At 55.6% G+C, this 13,917-nt stretch overlaps 4 protein-coding genes across 4 annotated transcripts; 2 read left to right on the forward strand and 2 right to left on the reverse strand.

Annotated features, from left to right (window-relative positions):
• Positions 1-1,720: 1,720 nt before the first annotated feature.
• Positions 1,721-3,859, forward strand: HER10_EVM0005818 (uncharacterized protein; the record flags this gene model as incomplete). The annotated part of the gene is made up of 3 exons (XM_035475422.1): positions 1,721-1,937; positions 2,006-2,781; positions 2,837-3,859. The coding sequence occupies 3 exons, from the start codon at positions 1,721-1,723 to the stop codon at positions 3,857-3,859; spliced, it is 2,016 nt and encodes a 671-aa protein (XP_035334970.1).
• Positions 3,860-5,255: 1,396 nt separating this feature from the next.
• Positions 5,256-6,852, reverse strand: HER10_EVM0006857 (glutaredoxin). The gene is made up of 2 exons (XM_035476430.1): positions 5,911-6,852; positions 5,256-5,848 (listed from the first exon to the last, which is right to left on the reverse strand). The coding sequence occupies exons 1-2, from the start codon at positions 6,607-6,609 to the stop codon at positions 5,771-5,773; spliced, it is 777 nt and encodes a 258-aa protein (XP_035335048.1). The 5' UTR covers positions 6,610-6,852; the 3' UTR covers positions 5,256-5,770.
• Positions 6,853-7,239: 387 nt separating this feature from the next.
• HER10_EVM0002863 (SH3 domain-containing protein) lies at positions 7,240-10,133 on the forward strand. The gene is made up of 3 exons (XM_035472556.1): positions 7,240-7,754; positions 7,838-9,814; positions 9,873-10,133. The coding sequence occupies exons 1-3, from the start codon at positions 7,559-7,561 to the stop codon at positions 9,995-9,997; spliced, it is 2,298 nt and encodes a 765-aa protein (XP_035334759.1). The 5' UTR covers positions 7,240-7,558; the 3' UTR covers positions 9,998-10,133.
• An 844-nt stretch (positions 10,134-10,977) lies between these two features.
• On the reverse strand, positions 10,978-11,529 carry HER10_EVM0008938 (uncharacterized protein; the record flags this gene model as incomplete). Its single annotated transcript, XM_035478443.1, has 3 exons — positions 10,978-11,005; positions 11,071-11,276; positions 11,437-11,529. 3 exons carry the CDS (start codon positions 11,527-11,529, stop codon positions 10,978-10,980), a joined length of 327 nt encoding a protein of 108 aa, XP_035335200.1.
• Between the last annotated feature and the right edge of the window lie 2,388 nt (positions 11,530-13,917).

Consider the following 13,917-nt stretch of genomic DNA (forward strand, 5'->3'; position numbering starts at 1 on the left):
TCATACACATTGCTGAAGGCTTTGAGAGTATCCTTAAGGAGCTGGGACATGCTTGCGGAAACAACAGTGCGCTATGATCCCAAGGTAGCAGATCATTGGTTGGGCTCGATGGTGTAACCAGACTTTTGGCCATAGACCTGTATTGTAGGTGACCAATGGTAACGGCCAAGGCTTCATGCCGTTTTCTCTTGGAGTCCACCCGCTGAACAGCGTCAAACACGGAGAAAGAATGGTGATACATGGCGGTTCATCCCACAGCGAGCCTGGATTACGTTGGCAGGGGCCGTGACCAGCGCGCTCCTGTTAGGGAGTAAGCGGGAAGAGAAGGCAAGGCCACTAACACGGCCCCACCGTCTCCGCGTCGCACCGGGCGGGAGGTTTTAGGTTTGATCGGCGCCAGGTACAGACGTCTCAGCCGCAGGCTTTACACGAAGCCCCCCTTCCCATGTCATCCCGACTTTTTTCAACCTCCCTCTTCCCTCGAAGGTTCGAACGAATTGGCCCTTGTGTTTTCCCGGCTGCTCATCACTGTTGGGAGATTGGACGAAAAACACACACAGCAAGGTGCTTTGCTGCCCATGGCTTGGGTTTACTGGTTCGATATGGGTCATAGTAGGGAGGTGTTGTCTGAAGTTTTGCTGGGCTTGCCCCCTGTACCCTTCCCCTTCCTTCACACGAGCTTAACTGCCCATCGTTAAGACGAAAGCTTTCTCAAAAGCTATGAAGAAATCCGACGAGCTTGATTTACATTGTGTTGATGATCGAAATACGGGATCTACGCTTGAATCTCTGCGTAATGCGCCACACTCTAGCAAGCGCCTAGTGGAAACCCCAAAAGAGAGATGCCCAGCTGGAAATCGGCAGAAAGATGAAGCAAAGCCCAGGATCGCGAAACCACCCTTGGCCACTTACGAGATCCTCTCCCGCCGTCCCGCCATCGCCGCCCCTCCTTCCACCGCACTTTTTACCGCCGAGGTCCTTACCAGGTGGCTTAGTGTCGCTCTCGCAAATGTTTCTTGTGCCATCTGGGCAGCCATTGTAGTTCTTGGCCAAAGTCCACTTCATCGAATGGGACCAGGGGGTTTTCAACTTTGTGGTCCCGCCCTCTCCGCCGTCGTCGTACCGAGTCTCGGCCGATGAGACGTGGACCATGGTCGACAAATCCCCCCCTGCCCAGCCTTTTTTTCTCCTTAAGCTTAGGATGACGTTCTGGGGAAATGGTGCGGTTTGCCCACGAGACCCCCTGTCGCCAGGAGTTGTTGGACTTACACGCGCCGCCGCGAGACAGAGAGAGATCCATCCCATCAGACCTCTTCCCGGGAGGTGAGGATCTCGAAGTGGCTCTTCCCCCCTTCTTTTGCTTCCCCTTCCCTTCTGCTTCCTACACTTGATCTTCGTTTCTTCATTCACTTCTTGTTACGCTGTTTTCGAGTTGCGTTTCTTCGATTCTGTTTGCTAAACTCTTGTTCACTTTTTCTTTGAACGCCCTTCTTTTTTCCAAAACCTATCCTGCAGGTCAGCTTCACTTCAAGCATTCCGCTCGTTTTACACACGCCCGCCTCTTCGACTTTTTTCGATACCCGAGCCCAAGTTGGCCGATTTTTTTACTCTCTAATCCAAAAAAAATTACAATTCTCAATACGTGGTTGCTTATATTGGGTGGAACTCGGTACGACTTTTACACTCGACGCAAAACATCTCAAGGAAACAAGAAGAAAACATGATGCGGTTTACCACGTCGTTGAGGCTTTGGGTTGGTGCTGTTGCTGTGTCTGTATGCAATGCGCAGATCTCGAAGCCGAGAGCCGGGGATGTGTTGATGCCAAACCAGCAGTTCGAGGTTGAGTGGCAGACGGCGGGCTTACAGGCCCCCGTCAACATTGACCTGGTTCCCAGTGGCAAGACGGACTTGTCAGTCATTGCCGAAAAGATTGCAGGTAAACATCTCTGAGCCAATTTCAATATCAAGTGGAGTCTTGGTCTGTTAACCATAAACGTCATGCAGTGCAAGTCGACAACGTCGGCCGTCTGAACTGGAATCCCAGCGCCTCCATCACGGCCTTTGAGAGCTTCGCCATCGTCATCACGGACTCCGCCCAAGCCGTCGTCGTCTCTGAATCGTTCCAGATCACCCAGCTCACCCAGCAGCCCGTCATCCAGACGATTCTCGGGGCGGACCCGGCGCAGGTGGAGATCCTCACCGCGGCTGCTGGGCCCCCCAAGGTTGTGTACTCTGGCGCCTTGCCCGCTGATGCTATCCCCGCCGGCGTCGCCGTCGCGGAGGCTGCCCCCACGCAGCCCGCTTTCGTCCAGCCTGATGAGTCCAAGAATGCTATCTCGAACGGCACTGCGCCTGGAGCCTCTCCTTCTAGACAGAGAACCGGCAAATCCAAGAAGCGGCCCGCGACCCCCGACGAGGAAGCCGTACCTCGCAACGCCTCGAAACCGCTCACGAGCATCGCCGAGAAGAACCAGACACCTACGCCGATATATTCGACCATCCAGTCCGCCCCCTCCGCGCCCGCATCGTTCCCGACATTGTCAGCGACCAAGAACCAGACGGGAGTCCCAGGACGTGGCGCTGAGGTCACGCCCACGCCGATATACTCCACGATCCCGGACTCGGGCCCGGCTTTCCCAAGTCTCTCGGTCACCAAGAACCAGACGGTGCCCGCGAACGCCGAGGTCACTCCGACCCCTATCTATTCCACGGTACCCGATACACCCTCGAAGTTCCCGACCCTCGCACCCACCAACAACGGGACAGCTCCGAGCGCCGAGGTGAGTTTCCTCTGACTTGTTTTCCCAATAGAGCAAATACTAAGAACAGATACAGCAGCCGGCCAAGAGCAAGGCGCCCGCCGCCACTCAACCAGCAGCAAAAGTCCCAGCCAACCGCACCAGCATCGCGCCAGAAGCGCCAACCACGCCTTCCCTACCGATCGTAACTCTCCCAGTCCCCAAGAACAGCACTGCCCCCGCCTCGCCCCCAGCCGCAAGCGAGCCCCCCGTCCTCCCGAGCGCAGCGAACCCAGCATCAAACAGCAGCGCCACCCCTACAGGCCTGCCCGCCCTCCCCGTCACCGAGCCCGCGGCCGTAGCCCCCGTGCCCATCGCTGCCCCGTCGGCGCCTTCGAACCCGCCGAGCGACGGTACAGGCACGGCTGTGACGAAGCCTGAGCCCCAGACTTCTGATCCGGCGCCGCCGCCGCCGTCTGCCGCCAGTTCGAGCGGTGCGTTGCCTTACAAGGGGACTCTGCCTGCGGACGGCGGCGCGGTCAAATCCGATGTTCCTGCGTCGACTACCGGTGGCCCTACCGGTACGGCTAGCGGAGTTTCGGTGACGCCTGTGCCTAGTACCACCGCTGGTGGCGGCAAGGAAAGCGAAAGGGGGGGCGACAAGAGCGGAGATGAGAGCGGCGGTTCCGGCAGTGGTTCAGGTAAGGGGTCAGGCCAAGACTCCGACAGTGAGTCCGACAGTGAGTCCGGCTCCGGCTCCGGCTCCGGCAGCGGTAGCGGCAGTATCAGTGGCAGCAACACGGGAGTCAAGCAACCCAGCACGCCCGTCTCCTCCACGGCAGCCATCGTGCCTACGCCCCAGCCGCAACTTGGCGTCGGCATCGGCGCCACGCCCGTCGTGCAGATCGGCCCCAGCATTACGTTGCCGTCGTCCCTCTGGACGTCCATGATCCTCGAGACGGCGGCCGGTTTCGCGGCGCCGAGCGGCGGGTCCTTTGCGGTGGCGACGTCTCCTGCTTTGCTTACGGTTCCTAATGCGGGGTGTAGGACGACGCAGGGGGGCGGGTATGTTGCTGCTGTTTTGGGTGCTGTGACTGCGCTTTTGGTTGTTGTCATGTAGGAGATGAGGAGGCAGCGATTATAGGAGTGGGGGACGGGGCGAGGGGGTGGGTTTGGGTGTTGACCTGTGTATGAACTCATTTTATCGCACCTTCAATGATGGTATCATCAGGGAGGGAGGATATGAGGTCACATGTAGACAAAATGAGTAAATTGACTTTCGAGATATCTCATTTTGGACTTTGAGTGACGTAGCTTTTGACGGTTTCAGGAGTCAAGTGTAGGCTTCAGTCAGTATGGTCCGATCCTCCTCGAGTTCGGCTCACGACCATGCCAAGACTATCCAATATAGAAGAAGCTACATTCATTCTATTGCTTGTATAAGACAGCATTAGATATGTTCAAGGTGCCGGATGACCGCACAATGATGTAGCAAAATCGTTTCTCTTAGGAGACGGAAAGGGGCCGAGTCAGCAGTGTAGTTGGGTAACATGTCACCGCTCCCTCGCCTTTCATCGACGCAGTATTAGAGAACGGCAAATTCTACGGCGTGCTCTCAAGACGATTTTGATGGTGACCGTGATCTGGGTGAATCATTCATATCTCTTCTCTGAGAAGATTGCACAAGTAGACGTTCATGGCTTGTAGTTTGATACTTGACCCTGGTGTGGGCACGAATGCCGCTGTATACCTTTCCTTTCCACCCAGGAGGAATAATTCAAAAGCATATAAACTACATGAACCAAAAAGAGTTCACCCCCCCGGTGCTGAACTGGGGGCTACATCTCTTAGCGCTCATGCTGGGAAATTTATGGGTGCTCATGCTGGGATTCGAACTCGGGTAACTCGTATGCGCTAAGCCTGTCGTCGAGTAGGCTGGTTGGCGTAGATAATTGATGTTGACCGTTAACCACTCGACCGCCAAGCCAGTTTGACCTGACCCGTCGACCTAGACGGGCGCCTACTGGCTGGTGACGGGAATGGATTTGAGGGGGGGTATAAAGGCTTCCTCACCTCCATTCCATCTGATCTCGAGGTAAACAAAGTAGGCGAGGAAGGACCGCTGCGGAAATCTATTGGAGATGAATCATCCACAGCCATCCAGGTGCTCAGTCTCGTATCGTACCGTTGCCCAGCACGGGGATGGAGATAAAATAGAGTGCAATGCTATGATGGCTCTATCTTGAGCGTATCTATGGGAGCAATGGGAGTTTGATATTTCGATATGTTGACGACCATACCGCTACCGTGATTGGGGTCTACCTCAATATTTGGATAGGAAGTAAGACAGGGCTCTTCCTTACAATAGACCTGTTTCGTATCGTATCATGTTCTGGGTGAGGAGTGACTCCCCATTGACCATTCCCTCTGATGATCGAACCTCATATAAGAATGAACAAGGTCCCAAGACAGGAATAATGAAGCGCTGTATCTAAGAGGTACATCACACAGAGTCGTGCCGTCTACCTTGAATGATTTCACTGTCATTGACGATAGCGTAAAAACGAACGAGCCCTAACTAAGGTACCTGAAAGTATCCGCTCAGTTTGAAATCGCCTCCGTAGCTCATGTTCTCATGCCTTGAAATGCGTCAACTTTTGTGTGCCGGGCCTGTGTCTCGCAAACAATGATTACTCTGACCATGCCAAATCTCTGAGCCCGGAATCGCAGTATCTTGAATCAAAGATAGCTTTCATTCAGTTTCCCAAGTGCCTCCTCCCAGTCATATTTCTCAGATCGGGGACAACCATGAAGCCCTTAAAACGATGGATGACTGGCGAATGACATGATCACACCAAGGGCTATATCGTCGCCCGATCCAAAAGCCAGATACGATATGAAATTCGAGTGGCCAGGCGAGGATGTAAATCAAATGTGAATGGGTATGTGAAGACTACGAGAATTGTCACGTCCTACACGGTGAGGACCGGGCAGGCGTTAATATGCAGGATGTTGTTGATGACTAGGCGGTTTACGCAGCGGCCTCAGCACTGGCCTTGATACTGTAAGGGCCGAAGAATTCGGGGTCGTTGGAGAGTTCCTCCTTGACCTAGGAAAGGGATAACGTTAGTAATTGTGAGTCAGCAACGGCGCTGAGACTTTTTGACTTACGATATCAAGACCACCAACCAGCTCACCATCAACCCAGAGCTGAGGGTAGGTCGGCCACTCGGCATACTCCTTCAGGCCCTGTCGTACCTCATCATCCGCCAAGATGTTGAAGAAGCCGTACTTGACCGAGTGCTCTCTCAAGATGGCAACAAGCTGTCTTGAGAAGCCACACTGAGGCGAGCTGGGGGTGCCCTTCATGAAGAGCATGACTGGCGCCGCCTTGACAAGGTCCGCCAGGCGCTTGAACAGCTCCTCCTTGGCCTTGGCCGGGTCGACGGGCTCGTCGACTTGCATCGCGCTGGGACCATTCTCGACGCCCTGGTTGCCGTTTACCGTGGCAGCGGCGCCGGCGGGCTTCTTTGCGTGTGTCTCGATCGCGTTGCGGACCTTGACAGCGCTGCTACCGCTGACGGTCTCGAGGACTTGGCCGTTGCGCAGGAGAACGAGGAAGGGGACGGCGGTGACGTTGTATGTCTCGCTAATGTCGCTGAGCTCTTCGGCGTTTATGGAAACCCAGGATGTCTGCGGGGGGCTGGTGACGGGGTATTCGGAGGCAAGGGTCGAGAGGACGGTAGCCATCTGGGCGCATGGGGCGGCCCATGGCGCATGGAAGGAGATGATGTGGAGGGTGGAAGACGGGGTGGAGGCGATGTGCTTCTCCCAGTCGGCAAGACTGGTGATCTCCGTGATCGTCGACATTGTGCTTTTTTGGCGGATCGCGAATTCTTAGGAATGTCGGTTGTTGGAGGTGATGCGTTGAGGGTCTATTCGGGGTCAATCGAATAGAAGAGGCCGCAAGAGGGAATCGCGTGGAGTCGTAGAGTCTTGTGGAACGCACTCGAGAGGAAGGACGGGTTTGGTCGGACGTTGAATCGCGGAATGACAAGTCCAACGGCTGATAAACCACGGGTCTCCGATACGTCGGGTGGAGGGGTATTATTTGGAGGGGCAAGTCGTGATTTTTCGGGGTGGCAGCGATGGTGTCGGGTATAGCGATCTCGGCGGGCAGGAGATGGGATTGCTGCATGGGATGATGACTGTAGCGGAGAAGGTCTCGAGTTGCGTCATCTGTCGCGATATTTACGTGGCATAATTACATATGTGAAGAATCCCACTCGGCGGGGACCACACGGGGGTATGCCCAAGCTGCCCCACTAGAGCAGCGCAGAGGCCCGAAGCGGAGAGCGAAAGCGGCAGGCACCTTTGGAGCACAGTGTGTCACTGTACTCCCCTCCCGTCCCCCTCCCAGGCTCCCAGTCACTGCCAGTCAGTCACTTTAGGTACCTAGCTGCCCAGCCTGCCCCGCCTCGACACCTGGCCAGCGCTGAACAACGCTGAGCTGCGTAACCGACCGTCCGCGTATTGGATGCTGGCGGGACCGTGCTTCACCTCCAAGTTCTAGTTCCACCTGTGCTGCGCCTCTCCAACTCTCGGCTGTCCACGACTTTCTGCAATAGAAGAGAGGGTTGGTTTGCTACGTCAGCTTCTTGCCCGTCAGACATAGGCGACTCTCCGACGGAGACCTTTACGACCAAACATCCTCCACCCTACTATTATACCTCTTTTCCCCCCTCACCAATCCCCCTCATCTACTGACGACTCAACGATCGACGACCACTGCTAGTCGAGCTTACTGCCCAAACTCGCAATGGCGTCACTCAATTTGTCCATCAACGGACCCTCGATCAAGAGCAGCTACCAGGGAGTCATCAACGGCCCGCCCCCAAACTCGAGCTCCCCAACATACGCTCAATGGGCCTTGTTCTCAGTTCAGGCTCCTTTGGCCAATGCTTTCCAAGACAGCGGCAACAAGGAGAGTGTGCTCAAGGTCCAGAGCACTGGTGGTAAGTTCCCCCGCTCTTTCGCCCGAGCTCCCGACCTCGCTCGGGGGAAGACAATGCGCTGACATGTGTCCTTTCCCACGTAGATGGCGAGCTCTCCGAGCTCATCGAAGACTTCAACGAGGGCCGCATCCAGTTCGCTTTTGTCAAGGTCAAGGATCCCAACTCTGGCCTCCCCAAGCACGCCCTGATTGCTTGGTGCGGAGGCGGTGTCCCCGAGAGAACCAAGGGCTACTTCACTACCCATACCGCCGCCGTTTCCAAGATCCTCCACGGCTACCATGTCCAGATCACCGCTCGTTCAGACAGCGACCTCGAGCCAGAGAGCGTCATGCGCAAGATTGCCGATGCCTCCGGTGCCAAGTACTCAGCAGGCGGTTCCACGTCTTCCGCTGCCCCACCTCCGGTTGCCTCTAAGCCCGTCTTCACACCCACCACATCATCAAGCGGCGTCAATCCCATCGTCGCCGCGCGAAACCGCAAGCCCGCAGGCGTCGACGAGGATGGCTGGGGAGACGATGCACCTCAGGTGACTCGGTCCCAGCTGGAGAAGGTCGAATCTGCGTACAAGCCCACCAAGGTCAACATGGCAGAGCTCACGAAGCAACGGCAAGAACCCTCCGGCTTCAACGGAAACGGCTCCCAAGACAGGCCTGATGTCGTGAAGGGCGCATACCAACCCGTTGGAAAGGTGGATATTGCTGCGATTCGTGCCGCAGCGAAGAACCAGCAGGACGACAGGCCTGCTCCGGTCAAGGGTGCGTACGAACCCATCGGCAAGGTCGACATTGCAGCTATTCGCGCCAAGGCACAGAAGCCCTCAGAGGCTGCGGCACAGGAGCCCGAGGAAGATGAGCGGCCCAAGTCGCTGGCCGAGCGAAGTGCCGCATTCAACCAGTCAGAACGCTTGACATCACTGCCGAAGCCCAAGGTCGCCAACAAGTTTGGCGGTGCGGCAGCTTTCACCGGCACCAAGGCCCCGGCGCCCGGTGGTCTTGGATTCGGCGCACCCTCTGCTCCGGCGCCCCCACCAGTGGGTGCCGCAAGCCGCACGTTTGCCGACCAAGGTGGCAAGACGCCAGCTCAGCTTTGGGCCGAGAAGAAGGGAAAGCAGGGCGGATCCGTATCCAACGTTGTCTCGCCTCCGGTCACTTCTCCGATTGGCGTTCAGTCGACCGGAGAGTGGAAGAGCGGCTACTCTGGCAAGTCATGGGGACCCGTCAAGATGCCCGAGTACGGCAAGGGTTCCATTAGCCAGGAGAACACCGGCGAGGATGCCCAGCGAAGTGTCGAGACGCCCGCTTCTCCTAGTGGCGGCATTGGTGCCCTCAAGGAGCGCTTCACCGGCGGAGCCCCGCCCATTCCCCGCGAGTCGCAGCCTCAGCAGCAGCAGCAGCAGCAGCAAGAATACGATGAACCGTCTCCTCCTCCCCCGCCTAGCGGTTCCCGGCCTCCCCCAGCTGGTGGATTTGCTCTGCCTGGACTGCCTTCCAGGCCGGCCCCTGAAGAGGAAGAAGAGGAGGAGGAGCCACAGTCTCCCATTAGAGTTGCGCAGCCCGTCTCTCGCGGACCCCAAGTTGAGATGGAGGCGCCCGAGGAGAGGGAACCTCCCCGCCCTATCCCTACTCAGCAAGAGCTACCTAGGGAGGAGGACCTTCCGGAAGACAACGACGCTGGCCGCGGCGCTGCCGCAGTTGTCGCAGAGCAATCATTTGGTCAGGAGCAGGTAGCGGCAGGCCAAGCGGACACCGGCGGCAAACGCGCCGTGATTCAATACGACTACGAGAAGGCGGAAGACAACGAGCTTGAGCTTCGCGAGGGCGAGTATGTCACAAACATCGAGATGGTGGACGAGGACTGGTGGATGGGAACCAACTCCCGCGGCGAGAGCGGCTTGTTCCCCAGCAACTACGTCGAGCTTGTTGAGGATGAGCCTGAACCGGCGCCGGCGGCACGAAGCGCCCCTCCTCCCGCACCGGCTCAAGCGGAGCCCGAACCGGCAGCTGCCGCTGGTGGCCGAACAGCCACCGCGCAATTCGACTACGAGGCTGCTGAGGATAATGGTAAGAAAAGCGCATCCCCTATTCTTTTGATGTACCAATGCTGACTCTTAGTCTGTAGAACTTTCGTTCCCCGAGAATGCAACGATCAAGGACCTCGAGTTCCCTGACGAGGATTGGTGGTTCGGTTCCTACGGTGGCAAGCAGGGTCTCTTCCCTGCCAACTATGTCCAGCTGGACAACTAGGGATGAATTGATGGGTAGCGGTTAGAAAAAGTCCCCATGACGGCCAGCGACGAATCACGCCCTGAGCCTCTCAACCAAGAACAGTCTTGAGTTGTGAGGCTCTTAGCTGCGTTTAAGATGAATAAAAATATCGGTGTTATTGTCCTAACCTTGATTGAGGAGAAGCTTGCAGCATTGTGTGATTTCGCCATAACCGTTCAACGGTTAGTAGATGTATAAGATATATGTTATATGCACACAAGCCCATGGACGATAATGGCGACTAAATGTTGGTGTTTTAGTCCATACATTCATCTCATGTCACGTTGATCACAAGTTTCAATACTCATATTAGTAAGGTATACATATTCATTTTCCAAAAAAAGACTACTGAGAAAAGGAAGTCATTACGGCGCATAAACAATGCGCCCACCGACAAATGATTTATCCAGATTTGACAGGTAGATGGGGAGGAAAGAAACAGCGCCATGAACGCCCGTGGGGAAAAAAGTAATCAACGAGGTCGCTGAACCCATCGTGAACCCCGTCCCTCCCAAAGTTTTCCCTTTTCCTCCAATCGATTCGTCCCTATAAACCATCCCAACTTCATTTCGTCGTCTCAGGTTTCGTGTGTTTTTTTGCGAGTTTGCTTTGCGCCGGTCGAGGCCGATTGAGCCGTGCGAGAGGTCTCGAGAAGTAGAGCCGCCGATTTCCATCAACTTTCCTTCCTCATGCCTAGTCGTCGTCGTTTGGAAAAATTTGTTGGGAGCCAATTACAGTTTTTTCGAGGTAAGGTAGTTGCCGTGATCCCGTCGGGTTCCCCACTTTCTTTGAACGGAAACCACAGACCGTACTTTTGACACGCCGAGGATGTCAGGATTTCGCTGAATCCCGCAAGTGAATTGGAAGAGGGAAAAAAAAAATATCATCTCTCACTCTAGCTCTCATTTTGTGGAGATGAGCTAAAGTGAGTGAGTGAAAGAGGTGTTTTCTCAATTCATTTAGCAAACGTCGAAGCAGCACTCGCAACTGGGATATCGTTAGCCGCCGTATATGATAATGGGATTGAGATAAGGACAGAGAGAACAGCTCACCATTCTGCGCAGCACTCGCACGTCTCGTCAATGACGCAGCAACAGCACAGGGCGGCGAGACAGGCCGTCAAGCAGTTTCCGCCGCCCTGCTTCTTCTGCCGGGGCGCCTGCATGGGAGGCTGTTGCTGGTACTGCATGGGCGGCGCGCCACCTTGGGGGTAGTAGCCGCCCTGCTGCTGGTAGCCTCCTTGAGGGGGACCGTAGGCCTGTGGGTGTTAGTGATTGTAGTTCGCATGTCAAATTCATGATTGTGAATAAGGTAGAGGTCCGGCGCGTGTGATCGAGCTGAGGCATTGGAATGCGCCAACGGAGAAGAATTGTCTGGGCGTGAGGAATGGGGGAGGACGAGATGAGGTGAGTGCTTACAGCTTGGGGGTGCTGAGGGTAACCGCCTTGAGGAGGGCCATAGTTTTGGTTGTTGTAGTTGCCACCCTGGTTGTAGTAGTCGTTGCTGGCCATCTTGTGTATGTGTGTACTTGTTGATTGCTTTATATGTATGTGAAACAATGAAGCTATTCAGAGAGCCGACTGACGGGGAGAATCTGATGGGAAAGACAGAGAGAGAGGCGAACTGGTGGATAAGAGTGAGTGAGTGTGTGAGATGAAAGAGTTCCGAGACGGCAGCGGTAGAAGAAGAGCGGAAACGTGTGTCGATAAAAAGGGCTGTATGGAGTAAGGCACGGTAATAAAGCAGTGAAAGAGAGAGTGGCCCAGTGACAGGTTCGAGGAGATCCCTGCTCTGCATCGAAAGTGACGGGCTGGGCGATGCTGCCCGGTGGCTCCCCCTCCCCTCCACCCCCCGTCCCACCTCAGTCACAGTGGAGGTGTAAGGTAGGTACGACGCATCAGCCCAGTACTTTTCAGTCTAAGCATTTTAGTTTCCATAGGCACGTATAGGCACGTATAGGCACGTAGGGTAGTGTAGCCTGTAGGTATTTCGTCCTCAGATGGGTACTTTGGTACCCTTACCCAGCTGCCACTGCCAGTATGCATATTGAGGTGCCCTGCGTGGTGTACGCAGTAAGGTAGTCTACCTAGATACCTACACAATTTCTTTTTTCTGTGCTGAGGTCATTCGGCGAGAGCGACGAGCTGCGGGGCCGAGGAATCGAAGCTTTTTTTCTTCCCCAATCCCAAGACAGTGCCCCCCCCCGAGACAGCTGCGCATGCCGTAAAGTAGGTAGCACTCCACTGGGACCGAATGAGCGAAAGAACCCCGATTCACCACCACGGACACGTTTTCAGGCGGGGCGGGTAGGGGAGAAGGGCCACGAAATACAATCGGCCAAGGCCCGATGAGCGCGATAGATTGAGGTACCCGCGAGTAATCCCGAACCCCAACTAACCAACCACTAGGCTACGGGGCCCCCGTGTCCAATAATGGGAACTTTGGCAGTGCTTGCACAGCACTCTTCCACAGTAAGGTACCTAAAGACTCGGTTCAGACCCGGCATGGCTGAAGGCGATGACTGTTCCTTGCAGACCTGACCCAGAGCGCAGCGCAGCAGGGCCACAGCCGACACCGCCAGCGCCCCAGCCACAACTTGGGGAAAGGTGGATACCGCTTGATTGGCCGGATGCGTGTCCCCGGTGGCGGGATGGTGATGCGTCCTCTCTCTCCCGTCTCTTTCTGTCTTTTTTCGCCATTGATGATACTGCAAGTCTTCGAACGCCGAGTTTGTTCCCATGACCACATTCTCTTTTGAGGGAGCAGCTCGTGGGCGATTACCTTGCCTTACCGCGCCTTACATCCTTAACCACCCCACCTAAAAGCGCTCCGTCCCAATTTCCATCCGTAGCTTTTCGCCATGGGCGCGGTGCATAGATGGACCGTCACTCGGTATATGCCGCAGCATTGAACGCCATGATGACAGATTCTCCCTCAAACGATATTCGGATTCCGAGGTTCGCGTTCGTGGTGTACTAACACGAATGAGGCACCTTTGGTTCGGGCCAGAGTTAGTCTAGGTGTCTAGGTAGGTCGTTAGGTCGTTAGCTGCCGCCAAAGTGGCTAGGACGGAGTTGGACTCGTCTTCGCGCTTGACTTTTCGCTGCTCCCACCTGCGATATGCATCTCCGTGGGCGCTTGCGTCGCATGGGAGGATAGGAAAGAGGTGACGACGATCTGGGAAAGGAGAAGTCTTGTAACTTCCAAGGTCGGTCGCACACGAAATGTAGTCATGCGACTGAGGCCCCCCTTCTCTAGCGAGACATTTCCAACGTATTGTCTGTGTTGCTCGTCCCGGCTGACCTGACCTTCTCACGCGGACCGGAGAGACACCTCTTCTTACTACTGCAGACTACCGGTAGTAATACTTGAAGACACAATAAGACAGCCCAACATGAACAATACCCACGCAAGCACTGCAAGCTGGCGAGCCAGAGGCACCACAATGACACCCAAATCCAAAACGTCAGGTGTCACTGTTTGAGGTTCTCTTCGCATTTGATGGGGAACCTCCCAGAAACCCTCCACTTTGGTCAAAAGGCATCGAGATACCAAATGGATCCGGTACCCGCATGAACGTGCCGAACGAAACCCCACCAGCAAACATTGGCGCGATTTGGGTGCCCTTGAATTCCCACACTTGCGCCGCAGACGAAACCCCACCAGCAAACATTGGCGCGATTTGGGTGCCCTTGAATTCCCACACTTGCGCCGCAGCGACAGCAGACCCAACAGAACGAAAGAGAGAACAGCGCACTGCAGCTAAGCCTCTTTTCTTGCCGCTGCCTTCGCTGTATTCGTACCTATCGTATGCTGCGCAGGAGACAAACACGCACAAGACTTAGCCACCGAAGCGTTCGGTGATCCATCCCATCATAGGCAGAGAGCCATGCCGAGCA

The sequence above is a fragment of the Colletotrichum scovillei genome (assembly GCF_011075155.1).
Source record: "Colletotrichum scovillei strain TJNH1 chromosome Unknown Contig00004, whole genome shotgun sequence".
In the NCBI taxonomy this organism is placed as follows: Eukaryota; Fungi; Ascomycota; class Sordariomycetes; order Glomerellales; family Glomerellaceae; genus Colletotrichum; species Colletotrichum scovillei.